Raw genomic sequence first — 13,885 nt, 5'->3', positions numbered from 1 at the left:
GTCCTGGATTCCCTGTATTTTCAGTTCCTATCTGTACCAGTGTACCTCCTCTGGTCTAGCCAGACTTGCAAGATCGAATATCCTTCTACATTCTTTCAAAACTGAAAAATTTGACTTGTCTTGATGTAGATTTCTCGATCTTTGATGAATTTATACTATTTAACATTAAGATTTTCCCTTGATATGTAGACATTAAGTAGCTAGGCAAACTTGGTAATTACTCGATTATTTAGCAAATACATATTTATCGATCAACCACTCTGTCCACAGTTCAACTGTGGCTTTCCTTTAAAGGATTCCATATCTAACACCTGAGGGGAATCAGAAACTTACTTCTTTATGGTATGTTCCTGCTGCAAATACTTCTCTTGTACACACTTATCCAACATCACTAGTGCGTGCTCCCCCTTATTCATGCCATTCGGCAATTGGTGTTCATCTTCCAACGCCGTAGATAAGAGCTCAGATTCAATTTCTTCCAACAAATCCTCTGAAGGTGAAACGGTCTTTATTTTTGAAAGAAGTTTCTTGGTAGAGTCTGTGTCGTAGGGGCTCTGGGGATTGGCTGCTTCTGGAAAGGCAGATGACCTTAATTCCGCCAAGATTTGTGTTACTGTCTGCACTGCTTCACTGGATTGGGAAACTTGTGTTGAAGAATCCCCATCAGGAAAACTAGCAGTCTGTTCCAACGTTTCTGGGCATCGGTCTGTGTGAGCACAAGAATCCTCCCCTCCACCGTGACCTGGACTGGAGCTCTCCTGCACTTCTGCTGCGTCGCTGTGTTCATGAGGCTGGCACACAGTTGGAGCAATGCTTGATGACAATGGAGTCAACTCTTTTTCGAAGCTACTGCTGCCATCACCAGAAACTGGACTGCAGGGGCCTTCCTCTCTTTCCAATGTCTGCCCAGTGTTTTTGTCACCGGAAGTGCAGGCTAGGTGCTCTGTTTCTGACATACTCATGGGCACCAGTTCACGCTGAACTTCTTCAAATCTGCTCCTGGTCTTCGTTGTACATCTAAGAATGTCAAAACATTACAATCACGGGTTGGCTTTAACCCAGACTCTCTAGAGATGGTACGCATGCACTACATGACGAGGGACGACTGAAAGCCACAAGTTTCACCACTAGCAATTCCTTAAAAGCCTTTATTTGGGGAAAAAGAACAAAGAATTAGACAACCAGCCCAAGTGTGCTACAGTCAGTGGGCCTGCGGTTAAAAGTCCCATTCTTTCCCCCCTCCCATTGAGTCACACAGTGCCACTTGTCGATGTCAGCTGCAGCGTGGTATTCCTTATCAGCCCAATCACAGGCCCGGTTAGGAATTACCCCAGAAACTCCCTAGAGGATGAGAGTAGAAAGCCTCATCTTTTCTCTTGAGGAGTGGCTAGTGATTTCGCACAGAAGTGATATAATAAAAACCAGCATTTGAGAAATATTATCCCAGAAATGCTGAAAATGAGAGGAATAAGTGTAAAAAAAAAAAACAAGAGGGGAGAACAGCGTTTTTATTAAAGACCCCACCTCATAGTTTCTATACTGCCAACTAATTTAGACTGCAGCCTTAGGACTCTACACTACCTGTCTGTACAACATACATTTCCAAGCAACCACTCAAACTGCATTATGGTTTCCCTGCACTCGTATGAGAAGCTTGGATCGGACAGACATTACAAGGAAAACGCCTCACAAGGTTGTTGTACTCCTCCGTACCCAAACCAAACCCTCACTACCACTGAGCCATCTTCGACACTGCAGCTCAGGGCTGTAATCCTTCTGGATCTCACGAGCACACTTTCCCCCTGCGCAGCCACCAGGGAGAGAGAGCAGCCAAGCACCAACACTGCATCTGACCAGCACTGGCTTGACTGTAGTCTTAGGGCAAAGTAAAGTAATTCCCAAGCACGACGTTAGCCAGCTACATTATCTTCTACCATTTCAAGATCTATTTTGTGAATCCATTGCTATTAAATTTGAAATCTTACCAATTTAGAAATGAATGTAAAAAATATCAAAGGGAAATCTATTTTGTGAATCCATTGCTATTAAATTTGAAATCTTACCAATTTAGAAATGAATGTAAAAAATATCAAGGGGAAATGTTTTTCCTAAAGTCAAGTTAGTTAACGCTATACTAGTCAATGCTCTTGATTAAGAGCTAGGGAAAAATGTAGTGGATAGCAGATAAAGAATCTAGTTAAAGGCAAGGCTGCTGTGCTTGCTTCGGCGGCACATATACTAAAACTGGAATGACACAGAGAAGATTCGCAGGCTCCATTATTTTTGTTTGATTGTTTGATTATTTGCTGGTTAGTTTGCTGCTGGTGTTAATGTAGTGGGAGTTCAATTTTGTCATAAGATGACTGCCAAAGTGGGAGCCTACTTAACTCTAGCCCCAGTGCAAGAACAGTAAGTTCTGATAAACATGGCCCGGCTCAGAACTCACCTTCATGAAGTGATCACTGAAGATAAGGGTACTACAAGTATGGTGAAGAGAGCAGATGGTGTCCAGCTACCAACCAGAATAGTGTCGCTGGTCTTATAGGCTTGTATTCAAACAAGCAGCCAACTAAGCAAGGAGTCAACTAAGTCTAAGTCCACACAGAGGAAACACACCAGTTTGTGTGATCCATAGATGACAAGGACAAAATTCAAACAGGACAAAGGGAAAAGTGTCAGAGCTTAAATTGTGAACACCCAGTTTGTGGAGGGCAGTGGGAGCCCCAAACTCATCTGCAGAATATTTAGCCTGCTGATTAAACCACTGGCAGATGCCCCCTAGCCACAGGCAAAGGTCTAGAACAGCCTTAGTATCAAACATAGATTATTATAATCCTGATCAGGCTGGATCAAACTTGATAGTTGGCTATTTGACCTCCCTCTAGACCCAACCTGAATTTGTTCTGGGTACAAGGATCTCTTGCTTGATCCTGGCTTTTTGGATACAGACGAAGTCTTTTCTTTCCTGCCCACTGTGGTATTTTTATCTTTATATTGCTATCGTTTTGTCCTTACCACTTCATTTAGTTTTTGTTCTTTATCATTTCTGTTGGGTTTAACCGTCTATGAAGAACAGGAGTGGCTGCATACAGATAATAACTGATGCAGGGATTTGTAGGAGGCATAGGGTGGGTAGGGGGACATGGGGTGAGTGAGGGGATTTGGGGAGTAAACAGTGAAGGTGGGAGGAGGGAGCACTAGATTACACAGCTCATTACAAAGGTAATGTAGTGGGGGTGGGGGGTAAAAGAAACTGACTGGTAATAACTGTACAATCCTTTTTGACCTGACTGAACAATTGAATTGTATGATGTGGATTATGTGCCAATAAAACTGGAGAAAAAGAAAAGTTACATCATGAACTTGCAAAACACCTTAAAAAATCAAAACAGGCAAGACTGCAAAGGCACTCCAAATGGTGACCCTAGGGAAGGCAGGAAGGAAAGCTCACCATTAACTTGATGTGCTTACTCTGTGGGTGTTGTCCGTGGAAAAGCGCCAAGCAGCAGACACAGGCAACTATCAGCTCACCCAGCTTTCACGTACTCAGAGGTCAGTCCTCAAATGGCCACTTTCCTCCTACGATTTGATGACTTGCACCAACAGCTCATAGTTGATGCTCCTATTTTGTAAGTCTTGGGCTCCTGAGTTACAGATAGCAATTTATCCACCTCCTCCTGGGAAATTCCTCAGTAAACTGTTGTACTTCTTTTCCAATCTCATCTCTCAATACAGTCCTAAAATCAGACTATTTCACTATACTCTACCAGTGTAAATCAGTCTACTCAAACAAACCAAAAGACCAAACTCTGCCACTGAGTGGACAGCGACCACAGGAATAGAGAACTGTCCTTTTGGGTTTCCCAGGCCTTAAGTCCTTAGGGGAACAGAAAGCCTCATTCTTCTCCCTGGAAGCAACTGATGGAGGCAAACTGCTAACCTTTCTGTTAGCAACCCATCTCATAACCTACTACATACTACCAAAAGCAACTCAAACTTGTTTCCGTCCAGTCAATGCTGACTCACAGCAACCCCTTGTGGGTAATCTTTATAAGCAGATAGCCACCTATTTGTCTCATGGAGAAGCTGGTAAGTTTGAACAGCTGCCTTTGGGGTTCGCACTCAAATGCTAACCTGACAGCGTCACCAGATCTCCCAACTAACACATTAACATTCCCATGGCTATGTCTAAAATCAATTCCAGTGCTGCTACTTCCAAAATTTCCTTCAATCAAAGCAAGAAAAGAATCTCTCGTATACTTGGATAAATCAAACTACCACTCAAGAGATATATAGTAATTACAATGACAAATTACAATTTATATTGCTTAAGACAAACAAAACAAAGACCATAACATATGCCCCACTGATCTGCATCAAGCACGTAGTCACAGCCTTCCGGTGGCATTTTTGAATAGGCTGTCCCTATGAGTTGGAATCAACTTGATGGCAGTGAGTTTGGTTTGGTTTGGTTTGGTTTGGTTCTTCAGCCTTGACGTGATCTCTGCACTTGCAAGAAGGCAAAAAGCCTTGCACTGCAGTAGGTCAAATGTCTTAAATCTCAAGTAAAGTAAGTGTAATAATGCATATTCCCCACTACACTTATACTAAAATTTGCAAATGTCTCCAGAGCTTCCCAATGGGGTAAGGCCCACTGAGTTTACACAGTGATCTGGGGACCCGCACAGCAACAACGGGGTTGGAAGCGGGCTGCAAGAGATTTGCAACGTGCCAGGCAGTGCAGAACACAAACATTCGCTCCAAGTCCTACTGGACACGCATCTCTGTAAAACAAGACCAAAAAACCCACAAACATTCTGGCTTTAGAACTACCTACCTGCACCTAGAATTGAACTCTATTTTACATCGTGTGCTCCTGTAAATAACAAAGTACTTCCTAGACTCTTTCTCAGCCACACCTTTTGAAAAAGCCGTCATATATAAATTGGCATTTGATATAACCACTTAGCTTGCAACATTGTTTTCTGGTACTCAAAGAAAGAAAGAATGGTTGGAGGCAAAGAGGAAAAGGAGAGGGGTAGTTGAAGATCTACGGGTGTACACAGAACCAGGCCATCGCCGACGGTGAAAGAGGCACCCGAGGGGCAGCAGACAGAATTATGAGGACCCTGGCTGCCACCACCACGAGCCAGGACCCTGGCTGCCACCACCACGAGCCGGGGGAAACAGGCGGCCCAGTCCCTTGTGGGCCTCCACTTAGCGAGACGCATCTGGTTGCTGCCCCATTTTTCTCTCTTTGGGGCATGTCTTCAAAGTGACTGAGGAGGGAATAGCCAGTAGGAGATCAAAGAGCATGAAAAGGTAGCCATTTGGTTACAAGATTGTTTTAAGAGGTACTTGGATAAATTAAACTACCACTCACAGATATATAGTAATTACAATGACAAATTACAATTTATATTGCTTAAGACAAACAAAACAAAGCCACCCCAGGTTATTTGACTTTTTAGCAATTCTTACTTATTAGAGGAAAATATTGTTTTAAAAACGTAACAGTCCTAAAATCCCTGGCAATTCAAGCGCTGTTTTGAAAATATCACTCATCAGTTCCCAAAGCTCTTTCTGTTTCAGACACAGTACTACAGGGCCAATTCACACTTTACAACGGTTGCAGTTGCGTGAGAACTGGTTTCACTCTGACTGGAGCTCATCATCTATAGGCAATTGGTCAAGAGAAACTTTTCTTACTAGCCTTAAAGTCAACCATTATTAATAAAAAAATCTTGTTAGGCTTACAGCCACCCACCTTGGATTATTTCTAAATGACTGAAAATTTTAAAATTTACACTTTTGAAAAATGATTTCCAGTGGAGAGCTACATAACAGAGCCATCTTTAATGGCTTTTAACTGGGTTTTCTCCACCCCCCTCCTCATGAATTAACAATATACGCACCAAAACAACTATGGTTTCTCCAATAAACTGTAAATACATTAGAATCCAGTTGAACGAGGTGTGACAACAGGTTACCGTATAGCTCACATGTACTAGGTCAGAAATACATTTCTAAACAAGACATCCATTCATTCATTCCGCCATTATGTCGCGCACATCTAGTGATGTCCTGGTTTTGTTCTAGGACCTGGGAGCACGACAGGGCATGAAACCACGCCGACATTCCCTGAGGTGGCCCGACACAGGAGGCTCTATGTTAATCTCTTCCTCTTTTATCTGTTGCTGCCAACAAACATGAAAACATTATCGCTTATAGTGTATTTATTTTAAAATTAGAGTTTTAATCCTAAAACCTGCCCAAATTTCATTAGAAAGTAGACAATGCGTGAGTACTTTAAACGTTAAATGGAAAAACCTAACTCAAACGAGCTTAAATATTATTTACAAGCACTCGCACATTTTAAACTATAAACAAAGCCATTTCATTCTGTGATGCTCACCTTCTCAACAAGATCACTGAAGACAAAATGGGTGCATAAGCAAATGTGATGAAGAAAGCTGATGGTGCCCGTCTATTACAAGTTATATAGCATCTGAGGTCTTAAAAGCTTGAAGGTGGAAAGTAGCCATCTATCAGGGAAGCCACAAAGCCCACAAGGAAGAACACCACCAACCTATGCGATCACAAGGTGTCGATGGAATCAGGTATCAAGAGAACCAAAACAGCCAACCATTTTGATACGAACGAGGGGGGTCTGGAGTGGAGACCCAAAGTCCATCTGTAGACAATTGGACATCTCCTCACAGAAGGGTCACAAGGAAGGGACGTGCCAGCCAGTGTGCAGTATAGCACCAACGAAACACACAATATTCCTCTAGCTCTTTAATGCTTCCTCCCCCCCACTATCATGACCCCAGTTCTATCTTACAAATCTGGCTAGACCAGAGCATGTATACTGGTACAAATAAGAACTGGTGACACACAGAATCCAGGACAGCTAAACCCCTCAGGGCCAATATTGAAAGTAGCGATACCATGAGGGTAGAGGGAAGGTGGGAGGAGAAGGGGGACAAAGGGGAACTGATCACAATGATTGACATATAACCCCCACCCCCACCCCGGGGGAACAAACAATAGAAACATGGGTGAAGAGGGACAGGGGTCGATGTAAGACATGGGTGGAAAATTTATAAATTATCCAAGGTTCATGAGGGAGGGGTGGGGAGGGGGGAAATGAGGAGCTCATCAAGGGCTAAAGCAGAAAGAAAATCCTTTGAAAATGATGACAGCAACCTATGTACAAATGTGCTTGACACTATAGATGTATGCATAGATTGTGATAAGAGCTGTGAGAGCCCCCAATAAAATGATTTAGTAAAAACAAAACAAAAAAAGCAGTCATTTGTGTTCCAAATAATAGCCAGATTTTGGAATAATGTCCATTACTCCTGCCCCTCGGCATGAAGGCGCGCTGTTCGTGGTAGGAAAGGCACACCAAAGGTGTTTGACACATTTCTCTAATACACTTGGAAGGCACACCAAACAAAGGAATAACTTTTATTTTTGGTTAATTTCTCACAAGAGTTTGACATGACAAAGTTAGAAGCAATCAATTAAACCAGCGTATCCACACATTCTGACCTGATCTCATCACAACCCCCAAACAACTGATCCTTTATAGACCAAACAAAAAACCAACAAACTCTGCCTTCTAGTTGATTCCAGCCCATAGAGACCCTCCTGAGAATTGCCCCTGTGGGTTTCTGGGGCCATGACTCTTCTGGGAGAGCCTCATCTGTCACCCATGGAGTGGGCTGGTGGTTTAATAAGCTGATATTGTGGCTTGCAGCCCACTATTTGCAGCATGTAACCCACTCACTAGCCAGTAACATTAAAAGACATGATTTTTTTTTTCTGGATAAAGATTTTAAAAATAAGCAATAAATTAATAGAAAAGAATCTGTGTAAGAAACATGAAAACTTTGCTTCATATGATCAGAGTATCTGATACTGAACTTTTTAATAAGAGAAGGTGAAGTTTCAAGTTTCATGGAAGGTGCAGATTCAATTCTACTTTCAAAAGCTAAAGACTGGGCAGGTTATTTCGGAGAACTCTAAATTGGCTCTATCAATAGTAAAACATTCTTAAAAGTGGTCACATGTTAATGAACCTCTTGGTAAAGTTTAAGCTTCATAGTTTCCTTTAAGTAAAACATATCACTAAATTTTAAAAGTTACTTTTACGCTACAAGTTGGAAAAGTGTGCTACCTGTTGCCAAGATCAATGGTGTATGATATAAATTGGCATCTGAAGCTCAAGACAGGGTAGATTTTTGTGGTTTATGAATTATATCTCAAAAAATATTAAAAATTTTAAGAAGACTCAGAACAACAGATGTAACAGAACCTATCCTTCGCACCCCACCCCAAAAATACTACCAATCCCTTCAGGACAAGCGGGTCAATGGCCACATTATAGATCACATTATCAAGTTATATCATTCCTATGTATGTCATATGAGCAGTCTGGTAAAACAGATCTATCCAATTTGACTTATCTCTAATAATTTTTTTTAACTTGTATCAGGGAATTAATAGTATAAAATATTGTTTTGTAGCTACTTATGTAGCTTTGTATAGATCTAACGAAATACACTCATTATGAGTCTTTAAAAAATGTATTTGTAGCTATTATTTTCCCTCAAATCTGAAAACTGAGGAGGGTGGTAAAAAAACATTTGACCTAGCTTCCTTTTCAAAAGGTGACTTAGTGGGGGAAAAGATTTTTAAATGATAAGCGGTATGACTTGTACAGGGAGCCCTGGTGGTGTGGTGGTTACATGTTGGGCTGCTAACCACAAGGTCAGTAATTCGAGACCACCAGCCACTCCTCAGGAGACAGATGAGGCTTTCTACTCCTGCAGAGCACTAGTCTTGGAAAACTGCATCGGTTCTACCCTGTCCTATAGGGTCCCTATGAGTTGGAATCAACTTGACGGCAGTGAGTTTAGTTTTGGAGATGACTTGTCTAACATTTAAAAGTTTTGGTTAATTTTTAAATTTTGAAGCCACCTTTGTCCTGGGCTTGATTTAGTATGGCAAGGTTTTTGGAAACAAATGTTGCCTTAGCTTTTCTTAGATCACCATCCCTACACTGCTCACTGCCATCAAGTCCATGCTGACTTATAGCGACCAGCAGGGGTCCCGAGACTGTGACTCTGGGGAGTAGAAAGCCTAGTCTTTCTCTCAAGGGGATGCTGGTGGCTTCAAACTGCCGACCATCCGGATCACAGCCCAACTTGTAACCACTACACCACGAGGGCCCTTTCCCTACACGACACACTGTATCAATTCGTGTCACCTACTGACAAAGTACTTGATGCCATCAATACTGACACGGAGTCCCTCTGTGTCTGTCACTCTTTTCACACCTGTCACTCTTCTTAGTGTGAGTAACATTTCGAAATCTCATAGCTAAGAAATCAAGTTCAACAGAGAGAAATCTGAGCAATGAGAAACCAGAGGGCTCTTTATAGATTTAAATTACCAAGTTCTCACCGCTTCCCTTAACACAGTAAGTATATTTGTCGATTTTAAAGGCCAAATCCATCACTGCCAACGCGTGGATTCAAACCCTGTTCCTCAGGGTTTCCACATTGTACATCTTTAAGGCAGCAGGTAGCTTCAGTGCGAAGTTGAGAAAGGGTCTTAGTGGCCCAGCAGTGAAAGCACTAGCTCGCCAAGGGTTCCAACCAGTCCGGGGAAGATGCGGCAGTGTGCTCCTGTGAGATGACGGGTGGCCTTGGAAACGCTAGGGGGCAGTTCTACTCTGTCCTCTGGGGCCACTATGGGTTGGAACTGACCTGATGGCAGTGAGTTTTTGGATATGTTGATGAGCAGTTCATGAATCAGCTTCAGCTATTTAAAGCACCAGGGCAGATCAGTAGTTACTCTACAAGGAGAAGAGGAGTCTCTGAATTTCTCAACAAAGGTGCTTCAGCCAAGCATGCCCAGCCGTCGGGGTGAGGGCGCTGTGGCTGTACCTCCACTCTGTGACAGCACGTGGTGAAGGCGCGGCTTTCACCTGAATGTCCTGAGCAGTAGCAGCTGCCATTGTCACTGTTTAGCAGCAAAGGATGACTCCAGTTTAAGGGTGACAGAACTAGGAGGTTACAGTGGTTACTGGACGCAGGCACTCCATTCTAATTGCCAATAAATGAGGCTCTAATTAATGCCAACACACCTCCATGGAACCCACTGTTTAAAGATACCTCTAAGGTTATATGAATTATTCTGAATCACTCCAGGTCTTAAGAAGAAAAAATCAACAAAAACACAATCCATGTGTCCACTGTCTGTAAGCACCCATAGCTGAGTGGATTCCAACTCAGTGGCCCTCTCGGCCAGAGCAAAGCTGCCCCAAAGGATTTCCAAGGGTGCCATCTTCATAGGTGCAGGTCACAGGTCTTTCTCCCAAGAAGGTGGTGGGTTTGAACCACCGCTGGTCTTTTCACTTAGCAGTCAAGCACTTAACCACTGGGCTATCAAAATGAAACAAAAATAAAATAAACAACCGAAAAAACTGACTGCTATCAAGTTAATGTACATGCCATCTAGCATAATGTACATGTTGCAATCCCATCCCACTGCTGTCGTCCTGCCTGTTGCTGTGATTTATTGATCCACCACCAATCATGTCCTTGTTAAGCTTCCAAGTCTCTGTAAACCCTGCCTCATAGCGACCCTCTAAGACAGGGCAGAACTGCCCCGGTGGATTTGAGACTGTGACTCTTTAAGAGAACAGAAAGCCTCATCTTTCTCCCTTAGGGGAGAACTGGGGATTTCAAACTACTGACTTTGTGATCAGCAGTCCAACTTGTAACCTACTATGCTACCAGGGCTTCCAGTCCTAAGGCAAGGAGGTCAAGATCTGAACCTATCTTTCCATTTCCTAATACAGGCATACGTCAGAGATATGGAGGGTTCCATTCCAAACCACTGCATTAAGACAAATCTTGCACTAGAGCAAATTATACAAATGTTTGGTTTCTTGGTGCAATATAAGAGCTTAAACTAAAAAAAAAAAAAAAAGTTTAAACTCTGAGCAGTCGGTTTGAAGAAGGCTAAGGTTAACAGTTAAGCCCAAAATCCATTTTCATACTCCCCAAGAAGTTTAAGACTCCATTTCATCCGTTTTGGCCCTTAATCAGGAGTATGAACACAATCCTGCAGAGGACATTAGAAATTAGATTAACATCACCTCCTAACCAACCCAGAGAGGGACAGTCTTCCCTAGGGGAAGCCTGGGTGTGTTCCCGAAGGAGATTGCCACATTGAGTTCCCATAATCAGGAGTCACGCTGTGGCTGCCTCGGTTGAAAGGCCCTAAACCAATCTTGTAAGCCACTCCATCTAGCACATGTCCACGTTGCAATCATGGTCCCATCCCACTGCTGTCATGCTGCCTGTCACTTACTGATGCCTGTATTTATTGATCCACCACCAATCATGCGTCTTTGTCTTCCCATGTCCTTGTTAAGCCTACACGTCTCTATAAACCAGTGGTTCTCAACCTTCCTAATGCCGCGGCCCTTTAATACAGTTCCTCATGTTGTGGTGACCCCAAAACCATACGATTATTTTCGTTGCTACTTTATAACTCTGATTTTGCTACTGTTATGAATCAGGCAAACCCTGTGAAAGGGTTGGGGGTCTCGACCCACAGGTTGAGAACTGCTGCTACCAACCCTTGGATGCCATGAAGACCTTGTACTAATGATGGCCCTTATCCTGATGATGTGTCTTTGTCTTGGCTTTTCCTATTTAAGACTTGATGAACCTTCACCCTAAATTATACTTAGGGTCCCTTTTCACCCTAAAACAGTGCATATCAAAGTTATATTTACAGTACTGTTGTCTGTTTAAAAGCCCTGGCAGTTTGTAGGCTTGGCGTTGGGCTGCTAACCACAGGCTAACAGTTCAAAATTGCCAGTGGAACTCTGGGAGGAAGGTGAGGGTGTCTGCTCCCTGAAAGACAGTCTCGGAAACCCTGTACAGGTTTGTGCTGGAAATCAATTCAGTGGCGGTGGGCTGGATTTGGGGTCTTGGACTCTGTTTATTCCGCAGCAGCGTTGTGTAAATGTCTGAATACTATCAGGATGACCAAAAGGTGGCACAGAGACACGAAGTGGGCATATGCCCAAAGACTTGCCACAACCCTTCGATGTGTAAAAACAGCCCCAAGCAAAAAGCAGGCCAATGAATGAACATGCAATAAGGGCAGTATGCCTGTACCACACTTTCTGAATGTAAAACACACCAAGGAGAGGAAGGAAGAAGAACAGGAAAGCATTAGGGCCACCACCACTGTTTTCTGTCTGTAACGTGGTTAAAGGCACAGGTGACAAGGAGCTATGGAGGGTACAGTGTACTTCACACTCAACGAGATGCTTCCGTTTCACCAGCAATTTCTCCTGAGCCTTTATCTTTTCCCACAAAGTTAAGACACTGGCAAATAAGAAGGTGTGGTCAGTATCTAGGAAGGCACACCCACTACCATGGTCCACCGGAAGACTTCCTGGTGGGTAAGAATTTCTGAATGATTGCCAGTCCAGCTTGAGCAAAACAGACTGTTTATTTCACATGTCTTTAGGTGAACTCCCAGCCTCTCATTCTGGGAGATAAAAACTCGGGCCCAGAAGACAGCCTGGCAGTCTGTAATTGCACCGTACAGTTCCCCTACACAAAGTCTTTTCAGCCCTATGAGGCAGCTTTAAAAAAAAAAATGTTGTTGAGCATATTCCAACTCATGGAGGCCCCATGGGACACGGCAGAACTGTCCTGAAGGGTCCCCAGGACTGCCATCTTGACTCAAGCACACTGTCTCCAGTTCCTCCCACAGAGCAGCTGGATGATTTGTGCTGCCCACCCACTGGTGAGCTGAGCGCTTAAACAGTGCGCCACCAGATCCTTGATACAGGTTATATCACACCAGAAGAAAATAAATACACTGCCATGAGGTCATTCTGACCGAACTCATTCAGGCTCTATCAACTCAACAACTCAACTCAAGTGCCAGAGTCAGAGTCGGTGTGGACTCATAGAGACCCTATAGGACAGGGTAGAACTGCCCCCTTTGAGTTTCCGAGACTGTAACTGTTTACAGGAGCAGAAAGCCTCGTCTTTCTCCTGCAGAGCAGATGGTAGTTTCGAACTGCCAACCACTCGGCCACCAGGGGTCCCACAGGGCCTATAGAGCATAGTAATTGAGGCATTGGGTTTCCAAGGTTGGAATCTTTAAGGAATCAGTCCCACAACTTTCTCACCCCAAGTTCCAATGAGGTTAGCAGTGGAGTGCTTTAGACACTGCGCCACCAGAGAAGGGCAAGCGCACAACCTGACAAGACTATCAAGTGAACGCTTTCAGATCCAGGTGTCCTGTGACTCCAAATCCAGGCCTCTTCCCCACAAACAAAAACCAAGATGTATCAGCATAAGTTGCTAAATCTTAAGAGCTAAGCAATCATGACACCTGAGCTGCTCCCCAGGATTGCTACTTCGGGGCTCGTGGGAAGGGGCCTCACCATTTACAGGTTTGATGGGGGCACACATCGGAAAGATCACAATTACCTGCCTTCCCGGCCAAGGTACACGGCTGCCCGTGGAGCAAAGGCGACATCAAAACAATGGTAGTAGAGTCTCTCTCTGATCCCCAAATAGGAAGAATCCTTTCCAAGTAACTTAGAACCATAGTACGAAGAGCGTTCGGAAAGGGGGTAAAAAGTCGCCACAGGAGCGCACATAACACTGGGACACACACAATCGGCTGGGACACAAAACCAGCACCAGGCGACCGCGTCAAAGAAACGCTCCACGAGCTGGTGGGACTTGGCTCTGGCAGACCAGGCGACCGGCCCTCCAAGCACCCCCTTCGGACCCCCGGCGCCCCCTGGGGCTCCCCTGCTGCCGCC

The 13,885-nt window shown here is 43.9% G+C and overlaps 1 protein-coding gene across 3 annotated transcripts in view; it reads right to left on the bottom strand.

Annotated features, from left to right (window-relative positions):
- Window positions 1-13,885, bottom strand: part of CCDC186 (coiled-coil domain containing 186) — a 35,677-nt gene that overhangs the window by 21,413 nt on the left and 379 nt on the right. For 2 of the 3 annotated variants that reach the window (XM_045291344.1, XM_045291343.1), the window contains exon 2: window positions 334-1,017. In XM_045291344.1, coding sequence (XP_045147279.1) covers window positions 334-962 — 629 coding nt within the window. In that variant the 5' untranslated portion in view covers window positions 963-1,017. Of the gene's footprint in view, window positions 1-329; window positions 1,018-13,885 lie in introns of those variants that run through there. The other variant, XM_030885934.2, reaches the window with a different exon arrangement.

Source organism: Echinops telfairi, unplaced genomic scaffold (genome assembly GCF_000313985.2).
Source record: "Echinops telfairi isolate 266 unplaced genomic scaffold, ASM31398v2 ScPeMD7_70;HRSCAF=299, whole genome shotgun sequence".
Lineage (NCBI taxonomy): Eukaryota > Metazoa > Chordata > Mammalia > Afrosoricida > Tenrecidae > Echinops > Echinops telfairi.
This window is presented reverse-complemented; position numbering and strand designations above follow the sequence as displayed.